This window comes from Notamacropus eugenii, chromosome 5, assembly GCF_028372415.1.
Source record: "Notamacropus eugenii isolate mMacEug1 chromosome 5, mMacEug1.pri_v2, whole genome shotgun sequence".
Taxonomy (NCBI): Eukaryota; Metazoa; Chordata; class Mammalia; order Diprotodontia; family Macropodidae; genus Notamacropus; species Notamacropus eugenii.
In genome coordinates this window covers 68,210,626-68,224,827 of record NC_092876.1, presented here as the reverse complement: position 1 = coordinate 68,224,827, position 14,202 = coordinate 68,210,626, and the positions used below count along the sequence as shown (strand labels likewise).

Genomic DNA, 14,202 nt, shown 5'->3' with positions numbered 1-14,202 from the left:
TGTTCTCAGAATCCAGAGATTGACTTGTGCTGAGCCATCCACCTTCTTACCCTCTCAGCCCTCAGCAGTGGTGGTATGATTTATGAAATGAAAAAGCTGGATTAGGAGGCAGGTATACCAGGCTCCGGGCCCACTCTTTTGGGTTAGGCCCTGGGACTGCTGCAGTCCCCTCCCAAGTCTCCTGGCTTTAGTTGGGACTCCTCCCACCAGGTTAAGTTTGGGCTTTGGAAAAGGTCTTTCCTAGAATTTATGAGGAAAAGAAGATTATCAAACATCCCTTACATATTACAAAATCGTAATGTCACAAGACACAACCATTTTATCTTAAGAGATCCTTAATTGGGGTAGCCATTAGTGCTGGCTAAAGTAGCCCTTGCCCATCACTTGCATCACGTGGTAACCACAGCATGGCCCTCACATCCATAGGGGCAGAGCTCTGCCCCTTCCTTCTCTAAATTCACCAGCCATCTAACTCTGTTCATTTAATTGTAAACAGTGTTATCCACCACCTGCTGTGAGTGTGTAAAGAAAGCCTGCTCAACCCCAGGGGAGATGCAGAACCAAAGTACAACTCTGTTTGGTGCAGAGGGAAAAGTGAGAATTAGATTTGGGGGGGGGGGGGGGGGGGTCAGAAGACCACACTCCCATCCTAGACCAGCTCCTTGTGACTTGGGTTCTTGGCCTTGGTTTCTTAATCTATCAGATAAATCCTCTTCAGTCCATCTTCCCCAGCCACCAAGTAGTTTTCCTAACCCAGGACTATTGACAGCACCTCTAGAATCTAGTATAGATTCCTTTGTCTGACACTGAAAGCTCTTTTCAGCCTGCTCTCCCTCCATTTCCAGTTGTCTTCTACATTACTCTCTCCCTTCTGGCTCTGAGATCCAGCCATTGTCGCCCATTTTCCACATCTTCTCCTACCTCTTTCCCTTTGCTGACCCCCTGCCTGAAGTGCACCCTCGTCCTCCCTCTGCCTGCTGGCATCTCTGGCATCGTCCAAGTCTCAGCTTCAGCGCCACCTCCTACATAAAGCCTTTCCAAGTGTGGCCATCCATTCCATGCACGTTTCGGGTGTTCATGTATGTGTGCCCTTCCTCAGTCTTTGTCTTTCCATCGCTTCACCCAGTGCCAGGAATGGAAGGAGTGCTTAATCAATTAGCTGAGTGGGACTGGATGAGACAACTCCAACCTTCTCCAGGTCAGCACCTGTGGCTCCAGCAGGGCGTGTTTCAGCCAGTTCTTCCCCATGGAAGCTGGCTCTTCCTACAGTCTCTGGGGCCAGTCGTTCCAGCCCCAACACACCCACCTTCCCATTTTGGTAGAGCATGTTCAGGCTGAAAGAATTTCTTTGATTTAGGCAATTCCTCAGGTGAAAAAACTCCTTCTACCAATAAAGGTCAGCAGCTTGAACCTAGGATCACACAAGGTCAGTATATGTCAGAGGTGAAATTTGAACTCAGGGGCTTGCTGGCTTCTCTCCCAGTGACACCAGGCTACCTTTCAAGTCACAAAAGCATGATTTCAATTTCTTCAGATCCTTAGGATTTCATGGGTAGCTAGGTATCACTATAATGTGTAGAGTGCCAGGCCTGGAGTCCAGAAGACCCAGGTTCACGTCCCGCCTCAGACACTTCCTAGCTGTGTGACCCTGGGCAAGTCACTTCGCCCTATCTACCTCAGTTCCCTTCTCTGTAAAATGAGCTGAAGAAGGAGTCTTTGCCAAGAAAACCCCAGATGGGTCTCAAAGAGTCAGACATGACCAATGACTGAATGACAGCAGCAGCCTTGAGATTTGCCACATCTGGCAGCCAAATCAGTTTCCTTGTGGTCCCCCTCTCACCTTGTAGCACCTGTGGCTCCCAGCAAGTTGGCCTTATGGAAGGAGTGCTCCATCCCTGGCATAGAGACAGGAGCCATAGCTTTTGGTGGAGCAGAGATGTTCAGAGCCCAAAGAAACACAGTTCCTGCCAGTCAGAGAATAAGGGTTGCTTGTTCACACCAGCTGTATGGCCAAGGAAGAGGTTTCTCTCTGTATACAAGACTCATTGACCCACAAGAGATAACCACAATCCCAGCCTTGTTAACCTTGTTCAATAGCTGGTCCAGCCGTGACTCTGTATAAGGCACCATGCCCACCTGGTCCACAACTTTTGAGCAGGACACTTTCCCTGGCATAGGACTGTTTCAGTGCCAGCTTTTCTTTGGTGGGGGACTATTGGATGAAGGGGGAAAGGAAGTGAGAGGTTACTCATTCAACAAATATTGGAGTGCTTGCTATGTGGGAAGAAAGCCCTGGGTGAGGTGGGGTGAGCCATGGGGAGAGGAGCAGCTGGTACTGCAGTCAGATGGCCCAGGTTCAAATCCTGGCTCTGCCATTTCTAACTGGGGTTTGGAACAAAGCACTTAATCGCTCTGGGCCTCAGTTTCCTCCTCTGTCCAGTGAAAGGATGGACCTTTTGAAATACCTGCCAGCTACAAATGTGTGATTCTGTGTAAGACACTGTACTTGGCCCAGGCCCTGCCTGTGAGATTGTGTCTTATCTGGCCTCTGTATCTCCCCCAGTGCCTGGCTGTGACTCTGCACACACTAAGTGCTTAGTCATCACTTGCTGGAGATAAGCCATGGGTACATACATCTGTATCACCCAGCAGAGTATGAACCATGCCACAGGAAGTGTGCCCCCCCTCCCCAGGAGGAACTGATTGATTACTTCCAGACTGAGTGATCCGAGAAAACTTCCCAGAGGAGGAGGCCTGGAATCAGTAGGATTTTTGTGATGTCTAATAATAGGCAGGCTCTCAAGGTAAAATATAAAAGATGGGAGCCCTCCAGGCTCCATTTGGCCCAGCATAACCCTGAACTGCCCTGCTGGCTCTCCCTTTATTACTGCCCCCCCACCCCCATACCTCTCTGTCTTCCACCCACATTTCTCCAGACAGCAGCCTTGTTGCCGGGCATTCAAGGAGGGAATTGAAAAAATGGAATGATTGTGTAGTGCAGGAGCCCCTGGGGCCCAGATGACATGAAGTCCCAGAGTGAACCAGAGCTGGTACTCCAGGACCCTTCCTGAAGAGCCAGGGGGCCAGCCCAGCCCATGGGCATCCTGCTGCAAACAGCCATCCAGCAAACACCTGGCCCAGGATGGTGCTCTGCCTGGGGGCCACAGTCCCTTGCCTCCTGCCTGTGTCAGAGAGGAGGGATGGAAAACGGTAACCCAGCAGTGTCTGATTCCCTTAGCAACAGAGGCAGTGACGTGAGGGAGGCCCGTGCTAGAGCGTCTTGCTTGTCTCAGCAGATGGAGATGGGAAGGAGATGTAAATAAACCCTCCTTGTTGAGTGGGAGGAGCTGTGGGGGCCAGGTTCCGGAGAGCTAGTATTTTGGTGAAATCTGTCCATCATGGCCAGTTAATTTTTTTCATAATCACACCGTCAGGCAGAACAGGAGGGAAAACATCCTACTGTTCCATGGCCAAGGACCAAGCCTTTGGTAGCCTTTGGAGGCAGAACTGATCCCAGAGGGATGTTTAGCCTGTGACCCAGCAGGACTAACTTTGACCTTGGCTTTTCCTCCCCTCCCCAACCTACGCCGATGCCTAGTATCTTGAATTTGGCCACACATCTGGGCAGAGGTTGGAGGGTCCTGAAAGATCCAGCATGGGATATCTAAGAAGCAGGTTCCTGCCAAGCCCCTTAGTGTGGTCCAAGCAGTATGGCAGCCAGGCCCTGCTAAGGCTTCTGTTCACCCTTTCAGGGGCCCCTCAGGGAGACAAGAGACTTTCAGCTGGCAAAATAGCAGGACTTTAAGAAGACACCTAGCCAAGCTGCTCTCATTGATGAGTGGGTAAGCCGAGTCCCCTAGAGAGGGTAAATGACTTGCCCGTAATCACAAAGTAAGTTAGTGATCCCTGTCAGGATTAAAACCCAGGTCTTCTGACTGTAAAAACTGTTCTTTTCCTGCTACACCAGGGATGGACTGCCTGTTCTCTTAGCTCTCTAGAAAGCAGGCATTCAGAGGGACCAGGTGATTTGGGGACGAGGGCTCTCAGAATGCCTCCACTGCCACTGCGGGCTGGTCACTGCTGCTGTTGTCGGTGGCAGTTCGGATCCTGAGCAGCCCAGATACCATCTAGCTCAAGGATGTGGGGTGCTGACAGGAGGAATGCTGGGTTTGAAGTTGGGGGAGAGGTATACACAGGGGCTGGTTTTTTCAGGGAAGAGCAGGGTGATCTTGGGCAAGTCACTTGTCTAGTTCTCAGCTTCCACTATGAGAAATGTGGGTGAACTCGACAGTGTGTAGGATGCTCTCCAGCGCAGGTCCTTTGGTCCCTAGACTAAGAACAGAATCCCATCCGGTCCAACAAGCGTAGAGTCACTTCCAACTACCTGCAATGCAGCATGCTAAGTTCTGGGGCTACCAACACAAAAAATCAGTCCTCGCCTTCGAGGCTGAGAGAGATCAGGAAGCAAGAGGAGAAGGCTTCACAGGGCGGGCGTGTGAAGGGAAAGGATTCCAGGCATGAGGCATAAGCCTGATGAAAGGGCAGAGGAGGACAAGATGGGAGAGCAAGCAAGGAGTGAGAGGGTGTGTGTGTGTGTGTGTGTGTGTGTCTGTGTCTGTGTGTGTGTGTGTCTGTGTCTGTGTGTGTGCATCTGTGTGTGTATGTGTGTGTGTGTCTGTGTCTGTGTGTGTGTCTGTGTGTGTGCGTGTCTGTGTGTGTGTGCATCTGTGTGTGTGTCTGTGTGTGTGTCTGTGTGTGTGTGTGTGTGAATGTGTGTGTGTGTCTGTGTCTGTGTGTCTGTGTGTCAAGAGAGACACATGCACCCAGAAATGGGGAGGGTAAAGACAGAGATAGAGACAAGAGACAGACAGTGACAGCAAGCTGGAAAGGGAGGCTTAATAATTCATGACATTAAAAACCAGATGATAAAGCCTCAAACCCCGTGTCTCAGGAGACAGAGGGTGGTGACCAGGGGGTGCATTTTCTGATCCTACGCTGCAGCCAGGGCAGTGGTTTCTTTTGCTTGGTTTTGCTTCTCAGTTACAACAGAAATAATGGGGGCGGGGGAATCATGGGAAAGTGACACTTACATAAAAATGGCCCACAAAACATTGAAAAGATGTTGTGGTGGGGGAGGGGGGGAGATAGATTTCATAGACTTTAGAGGAATGTTTGTGGTTGTCTTTTGTAGAGGAGGTTAACAGGCCCCCAGGTCACACTTGAATCAGGAGCAGAGCCAAAATCTGGGTCTATGTTGCCTTCCTTCCATACACCTGTCCACCTGAGTGTCTCAGAGTACTTTCTTTGTATATTCTCTCTGGGTCTCTGTCTCTGTTTGTCTGTCTCCCCTTCCCCCCGTCTCTGTTTCTCTCCCTTTCTCTCTCCTTCTCTCTCTCCTTCTCTCTCTCTCTCTCTCTCTCTCTCTCTCTCTCTCTCTCTCTCTCTCTCTCTCTCTCTCTCTCTGTCTCTCTGTCTGTCTCTGTCTCTGTCTCTGTCTCTCTCTCTCTCTCTCTCTCTGTCTCTGTCTCTCTCTCCCTCTCTCTCCCTCTCCCCTTCTTGGTCTCTCTGTCTCTTCATTTTCAGATACTCCTTTTCCCCCATTGTGAATCCAGATTATGTTATACCAGTCCTTCAACAGGTGGAAAGCATTGAGCACAGTGCCCAGCACATGGTAAGCTTATTCCCTTCCTTACCCTCTGCTTCAGAGAGACCAGGGAGTTTGCATTTTGTCCCTCAGGTAGTAAGGGTAAGAGTGCTGTGTTACATAGGGACTCTTGGGAGCAGGATCTGATACCCTTCTAGTGGAGAAGGCCCAGGGGCTTTGAAACACTGGGAGGAGGCCAGGTGGCTTCCAGGAGTTTGACCCGCAAGAGCAGTCTGCGTTCCTGTTCTCACTGCCTGCCTCACTGGAACCAGCCATTCCAACATGGCGCCATGGGGAGGACCTGCATCTCTGTCACTTCTTGCCTGTGACCTCAGCAGATCACTTTACCCACACCTTTGAGCCTCAATTTGCTCATCTGCAGTAATAACCAGCTTTTCTATAAGTGGCACTTTACAAATATTGTCTTATTTTATCCTCAAAACAGCCCTGACAGGTAGGTGTGATCATTGTCCTCATTTTACAGCTCTGCATAGTAAGGAGGTCTGCTTATTTCTGTCTAGAAATCTCTGGTCCTATGAATTACTTCCTCATAGCTTCCATATCTAAGGCCCAGTGATCCCAGCCACCTGCCTCTCCTCCCCTTCCCCAGAGCAGCAGGGCTGAAAACAAGGATGTCTTCAATTGCTCAAGTCAGCACGCATTTATGAAGTGCCTGCTGTATGTCTGGAACCACGCCAGAGGAAATGGGCATCCTCCTCAGTCTCCACAAATGAATGGATGGGGAGGGGGGGGCCGGGGAGCCCCTCCTATCAGTGTGACCCCAGGCGGGGCACTTAGCTCTCTCTAGGTCTAGTTCCTCTTCTAGGAAATGGGGATGACAAAAGCAACACCCTCCTCTCTGGGTGAGATTTGTTTGAGGTAACCCTGAGTCAAGCATGTTGCCAACCAGTCGCCTCCAAATGAGTGCTTTATAAGTATGAATATAATATAAATATAATATATAATATAATAGAATATAATAATAGAATATAAATAGAATATAATGAATATAAATAAGTAAAATATTTATAAAAATTTATAAATAAATATAAAAATGCTTTATAAATATAAATTTATAAAAATTTGTTGTTTCTGATGAACCTGGAGGGAAATATGGAGTAGTGGGAGGAGGTCAGGAGGCCGGACTCTGAGTTTGTGGGCCAGGTGACCCAGACCAAAGGGCTTTGCTCCTCAGCATCATGAGGTTAATGTGCCTCCCTGGCCCACCTCTCTCCTCTCCCACAGGGCTCTTGAGGAGGCTGGGCATGGCTTCCGTGAGATGGGCCACCTGGACAAGGCAGGGGTGCTGGTTGAACCAAGTGCCCCCAGAATCCTGTCACGATTCTGGGCATAACCTCCTCTCCACCCCAACTTTTGCTCTTGCCTTGGTTCCTGTGGCCAGCTTAGCCTGCCTGTCCCTTTGTGGGGGCATCCTTGGATGCCATGTCTTATCCCGGTGCTGGACTGAAAGCTCTGTTTCCCCTGCAGCCCCAGGTTCTGCCTATGGTAGCTAGGGCTTAGCAAATAAATATGAGAGTGGAATGAATGAGAGAGGATGTGAGTGAATGAACCCAGGTAATGAAGGGGAAAGTGTCTCATTAAGTCTGAATTGGCATGCAAAGGTATGGCAGGTATGGCCTGGTAGAAAAAGTGTAGGACTAAGAGGCAAGGGACCTGTGTCCAAATCCTGGCTGCTACTAATCCAAGTGTCACCTGAGGGCAGGTTCCTTCATTTTTCTTGACCTGTTAACATTCTACATAAGATGACCACAAACGTTTCTTCTAGCGCTAAAGTCTATGAAATCTGTCTCCCCCCGCCCCACACACATATCTTTTAAACATTTTATGGAACATTTTTATGTAAGTCACTCCCCTTCCCTGGACCTTAGTTTACTCATCTGTAAAATGAAGAGGGTGGGTCCATTCTAGCTGTAAATCCTGTGGTATAAAAAAATCAAAACTAAATGCCCTGAAATGATCATTTTCAAGCTTGGCTCCCCAAGAAAGGGATGAGAAAGCACTTGCTTCTTTTCTTTTGCAGAAGTGTGGAATGAGAGATATGGAATATTGCACATAATATCAGATTAGCTTTTCTGGTCTAGGCTGGTTTTTTCTTTATTATGGGGGGTGGTTTTCTTGGAGGGAGAATGGAGAGAGAAGTGTTTGGAAACCAAGATGATATTTTGGAGAGATGGAGACTTCTTTTTTTTGAATCCTCTGTTCCTGTCTTACTGTGGATAGGATAATCACTGCCCCATCATGACTACAACAGAGACTCATTGTGGTTCAGTGGAAGGCATGTTCACTTTGGCAACAGAGGACCTGAGTTTGAATTTTGATTCTTCCCCTTACTACCTATGTGACACTTCTCCAGATCCCAGTTTCCTCATCTTAGCAATGAGGAGGTGGACTAAATGAGTTCCAGGTCTAGGACCCTGTAGCCCTCCATGGAATGAGCCCATATTTCTACAACTTGTACTGCATTAATACCACCACTGCCACCTGTATCTCCCAGAAGAGTCAGGCAGCTGGAAAGATTCCACTCCATAGCAAGAGGGATTTAAAAGGACCGCCCCATTAGACAAGTGGGCAGAACACAAATCCAGTGCCACAGAAACTTTGGAGGCTCGTCAGCGAAGGGGCGGCTTTCTTTCTGGGTTCTTTGGGAGACAGGAGAGTGGATGCCTTGAACTCTATGTGGCTAGGGGATTCTGTGTCTGAGGTGGGATTCTGCCTCTGCTCCAGACACACACAAGGGAGCACAGGTGTGGGAGGGAAAGTGGGCTGCTCCCGTGACCTTTGACTGTAAGGGACAGGGACACAGCTCTTGGCCTCCTCAATGGAAAATGACTCATAAGCTAAACTGACCCAAGCTAGTGATGGCCTCAGGCCCCACAGACCGGCTGCCTGGAGTTTTTAAGGGACAGACGGGGAGACTTCCCTCTCCTCCACGCTCCCTTTTGTTCTCTAGTCCTGAGCAGTTTCCCCATAAGGCCTCAGGGCACTTCATCTGACCTTGGCTTTCTGCGGAGGCTCCCTATGTTGAGAGCTTTTTCTCCCATCCAATAGTGACTTTGGACTGAATATACTGGTTCATAATGGTTTAATATCCAGCTTCAGAGGCTGCTCAGGCACTTGCTAGCTTTTTGACCTTGTCTGCCTCAGTTAACTCATCTGTAAAATGAGGGGGTTGAACTTGGTCTCCTTCGAGGGTCCTAAATTTATAATCCCATGATCCTAGCATCTCCTGTCTATGCTTGACCTGGAACTATAGCTGAGTCATTTAGCCTCTCTGAGCCTCAGTTTCCTTGACTGTATCTGTGTTTGTATCCTAGTCCCCTTCTTTAGGGGAAGGAGCATCTCTTCCAGGTTGCATTTGCCTCTCTGTGCCTGTTGAGCTTGGAATCCATTTCTGTTCTCTTCTGTGGTATCTCCAGGGCAGAGAAGTTAAGGTGACCCCCTATTTCTTCCATCTCACACTTCCTCCTGTTTAGCTCTGACCTTTAGTGAGTCACAGGTGAACAGAAACATCTGATTCAGAACTGAATGAGACCTCTGAGAATACACAGCCAAGCCCCTCACTTTGTAGAGGAGGAGAAAGGACTTTGCCAAGGTCTTCTGATATTTGAATGCAGGTCCTCTGACTCCCTGCTCTCTCCAGTCCCTCATGTAGTCTCATTGTGGGGCACTTAGCCCTTTGTTTCCCATTTCATGAGGCCACTGTGGGCAGAGAAACATGAACTCCTCTTGTTATTCTCCTGCAGGTTTCCATGTGATCCCCACCATCTCCAACATCGTCCCTGAGAGCTGCCTGCTGATCGTGGTGGGGCTGCTGGTGGGGGGCTTGATTAAAGGAGTTGGGGAGAGCCCCCCCGTCCTGGAGTCGGACATCTTTTTTCTCTTCCTCCTGCCCCCCATCATCTTGGACGCTGGCTACTTCTTGCCCCTACGCCCATTCACAGAGAACCTGGGCACCATCCTGATATTTGCTGTGGTGGGCACGCTGTGGAACGCCTTTTTCCTTGGTGGGCTCATGTATGCTGTGTGCCTGGTCGGGGGCCCCCAGATCAATGAGATCACCCTCCTGGACAATCTGCTGTTTGGCAGCATTATCTCAGCTGTGGACCCGGTGGCCGTGCTGGCCGTGTTTGAGGAGATCCACATCAATGAGCTGCTGCACATCCTTGTGTTTGGGGAGTCCCTGCTCAATGATGCGGTCACTGTCGTAAGTGTGGGGACGAGGAGCAGGGGGAGGCCCTTCATTGCCAGTTCCTACTCAGACACACACATTTACACAATGCAGGACCTTGTTCTTAATGTTGGAGATACAGAGAGACATGAGGCACAGAATCTAACCTCAAGAACCTTATGGCCTAATGGGGAAGGACAGACTTAGAAGACATTAGTACCTAAGGGCAATTCACTTGGGCCAGAACATTCCAAGTATGTGGAGGGAAGGCCTCCCAGGGCTCAAGGAGCCAGCAGACAGGAAAGGGTTTTGCCGTCACAGGAGGATCATAGGAAAGAGCTTAACCACGATTTGGACAGTGGAGTGACAGATAGATTCAAGAGGGTCTGAACTGGAAGCCAGAGTCTGGTGAGCAGGCCCTTACAGTAGACCAGGAGAGATGAGGCATGGCCGGAGCTTGGAGGGGAGGCAGGAGGAGATGTTCTGGAAGTAGAACAGCCAAGATTTGGAAGCTGATTGATGTATAGGGACATACCATGTCCTGTGCCTCAAGGAGGGCTACTAGGGTTTGAGTCCTTGAAGAGGATGAGGGCAGCAGTGACAGTCCTGTATGACATCTTCTGCCCTGGTCTGACTACCATTGCCCTGGATAGGGAATAGACACAGAAGCTGATGTGAGCTCCATCAGGCAGACTGCAGTGGAAATGCCATAAGCAGGCTAGTTGAAGAAATTTGGGGTATTTGATGGAGAGAGAGACAGAGACACAAAGAGATGGTGTCTCGGGTATGGGCTGGGTCAGATGCTTTCTGATCTCCCAGCTGGAATCCTACCAGTCCCTCTCCAGGAAGAAAGAACATGTGTCTCTCTGCCTTCACTCTACTCTTATCTCTGCCACAGAAGCCGGAGCACTCAGGAAGGACAGTGGTATTTGGCTGACAACAGCCTTCACTTCCCCTTGCTCAGTGCCCCAGACTAACAGTAGAGAGGCCTTGGCCTTTAGCCTTCCAGGCTGTTCTAGGAAAGAGCCCCTGTGGATGGATGAATCTCTGAGCAGGCCTGGATCATGGAAGCCCAAGTCAATCATAGCTTAGCCACAGTGACAGGGGAAAACTTGCCCCAGGGACATAGGACAGAGAATCTGCTTGTGTCCCCAGACACCCCCAGAAGAAATGAGAGAACTGCATAGAAAGAAGGAGAAAGGTGGGAGCATCCAGTTCAGGGGGAGGTGGGCTCTCCTCCCCCTCCCCCTCTCCCCAGAGTCACTGGGGCAGTGACTAGGAGGGGCACAAACACACAGACAGACCAGAATTTATTTGGCAGAGGCTGTAGCTTCCAGGAAGAGCCCTGCCTAGTTCAGGGGGGAAAAACCCACCCTGCTAATTTCTCCATATTGGACTGGAGTTGGGAGATCTGGTTTCTCATCCCTACTCAACCCACAATTTATTACGTGATCTTGCAAAGTTTCCATGTTCTCATTTGTCCAGTGGGCGTCAGTGGTGGTAGCAGCAGTGTTATGATATAGAGACTCCCTGGATCAGGAGTGGGAACCTGCAGCAGGATTTGTTCTGTGAAATTTGGATCCAGTCAAAAGATTGCATTTAAGGTTCTAGAAGACCACATGTGGCCTCAAGGCCACAGGTTCCCCACCCCTGCCCGACACAAGGCCTGAATATTTGTCACTTCTTAGTTACATATCCTTAGGGTCATTTTTCCCTCTCTGGGCCTCAGTTTACTCATCGGTAAAATAAAGTTAGACTATGAATGAAATGCTGGCGTGACTTGCCCCTTTTATAGACGTGCTTTTTGTTCCAGCCTCTATGATCTAGAGATAGAGCTCCCTAAAGTTGAACCTGAGGAGTGCTGACTGTGGGGAAGGAGCAGAGGGTCTCCATGTACATGTGGGAGAGCTAGACCCCCCAGGGACACGAGGCTCCACTGGACCTGGCACTTCAGAATGCTTGAGCCCTCGGTGATGGTGCGCACAAGCCCCAGGAAGTTCACCCTCATTACTGCCCAGTGAATAGCAAGAGCATTTGGATTCCCATTCTAAGCAACCTGACCCCAACCAAGCAACCAGGGGAAAGACACGACAGAACACAGTTAATCCAGAAGCCAGGGTGTTCTGTTAGCGGCATCACAGAACAAGCCACCAGCTGGTCCTCGCCGCCCTCTTTTTTAACTGTCACTATCAGGGACAGATTCTGACTGTTAAACTTTTTGCTCATTTCCTTAAAATAGTTGTATGTATTTTTGTGATTACCATGGGGGAGAAAATGAGATTAGGTGAGATGATCTCTAAAGGCCCTCCCAGGTCTTGTAATGTGTTCAGCCCACCCATGCCCATGGAGCTCCCAGGATCATGTTGTGAGGGCCAAGTGAAATCCCTTTGGATCGTAGTGGGTCCTGAGGATCACAGGACTCATCTGGAAGAGACCTTAGAGACCTTAGTGCAGCCATGTTACAGATAGGGAATCTTGAATCCCAAAGAGGAAATTACATGTCTAAGGTCATGTAGGTAGTCACTAATGAGGCATCTGTTAACCTGCACTACCCTGCTTTAGATGGTGGGTGAAGAAATGGCCTCCATCATTGCCATTGAAGTTGATTTTTTTTTCAGCTGGCAGTACAGTGGATAGTGCACTGAGCCTGCAGCCAGATGTAGTGGGAATGCTGCCAGCAGCTACTGTGGAGGTGTAAAACCAATAACACCAGCACCTAGGAGTGCTCCTAATACAGGTTCTTGATCTGCTTTTCTAAAGGAAAGACAGGTTCAAAGGGACAAATAATCCTACTTTAATTAAACAATGAGAAAGATATGTAAGTAAAGAGAAGTGAGTATACAAGAAAGAATCCAGTAGACAGGGCTTCAACTGTCTAAACAGAGTAATAGATACATACTCACCAGATCAGGGAGCACCAACATGTGGGTTCACAAAGCCAGGGGGTCCCCTTAACAACAGCCACTCAGAGTCTCATCTGGCCAAATCACAAAAAAACATTCTCCCTAAGAGTGAGCCTCAAAACAGAAATACCAGCCTTCAAGTATGTATAGTTTTCAAACAAAGAAAGGCTTAAAAACCTATGTGCCTCAGCACTTAATTGGATCCATGGGGTCCAGAGTCTGCTTGGCTCCATGTCAGGGCTCTATGTGACTCAGGATGTGTCGCAGCTGTGAACTGAACCAGTGTTCACAGCAACAAGACATCCGTGATTGAAATACCTGCGTACCTTTAGACCTGGAAACGGCTCCTATCCTAAGGAAAAAGGGGACGTGTGGTCACATAGGCCTATCAATGAATGGGGAAGATCTTATATCCCATTAACCCTACACCAAGAAGACCTGAATTCAAATGTGACCTCAGATACTTCCTAACTGTGTGACTGGCAAGTCACTTAACCACTGTTTCCCTTAGTTTCCTCATCTGTCAAATAGGGATAATAATAGCACCTACTTCCCAGGGTTGTTGCAAGGATCAAATAAGATAATAACTGTAACGTGCTTAGCACAATGCCTGTCACATAATGGGTTTTAGATAGGTATTTATTCCCTTTTCTTACTAGGAACAGAATCCTGTTCTAGAGGTCATCTGGAAAGAGAATCTCAGAATGTCAGAGCTACAAGGGTCTCTGGAACATAGAATGTTCAAATAAATGAGATAGTTAATCTCGATGACCCTGGATGTTACATTCTAGCTCTAAATCTATAGAATGTAAAGACTGTAGAAAATGAAATTGTTATCACTAGAGCCCAGAATGTCAGAGCTGGAAATAAAACATTGAATTCAGCTCCCTCATTTTCCAGAGGAGTATCCAGAAACCCAGAGGGGGAAAGGTGATAAAGCTAGTTAGTGGCAGAGTGAGGCCCAGTCCCTATCCCCAGCAGAGCAGGTGAGCCTCACCTTCTGCTGAGCTTTGCCCCATCCCCCCAGGTGCTGTACCATCTCTTTGAAGAGTTTGCTGGCATCGACCAAGTGACCATCGTTGACATCGTCCTGGGCTTCCTGAGTTTCTTCGTGGTCTCACTGGGGGGGGTGTTTGTGGGTGTGGTTTACGGCATCATCGCAGCCTTCACCTCTCGATTCACCTCCCACATCCGGGTCATCGAGCCGCTCTTCGTCTTCCTCTACAGCTACATGGCTTACCTGTCAGCTGAACTCTTCCACCTGTCTGGCATCATGGCGTGAGTCCCTGGGCCTGGGGCTCCCTCTCACCTGCTTTGGGGGGAGGCTGCCCATTCCCTGAGTGCTTAGAACATTGTTTGCAGACTTGACATGGCTAAGAGCGAGCCCTCATGGCCATGGCCTCTAGCTAAATAGTACATGAGTTTTCATGCAGCAGTGCATGTTCCCAAAGTTCAGGAGGCTGAGG

At 49.0% G+C, this 14,202-nt stretch overlaps 1 protein-coding gene across 1 annotated transcript in view; it reads left to right on the top strand.

Annotated features, from left to right (window-relative positions):
* The window catches only part of SLC9A1 (solute carrier family 9 member A1), a 70,611-nt gene that overhangs the window by 46,169 nt on the left and 10,240 nt on the right, over positions 1-14,202 (top strand). Inside the window, exons 2-3 of the mRNA XM_072609498.1 lie at positions 9,409-9,869; positions 13,764-14,014. Coding sequence (XP_072465599.1) covers positions 9,409-9,869; positions 13,764-14,014 — 712 coding nt within the window. The remainder of the gene's footprint in view (positions 1-9,408; positions 9,870-13,763; positions 14,015-14,202) is intronic.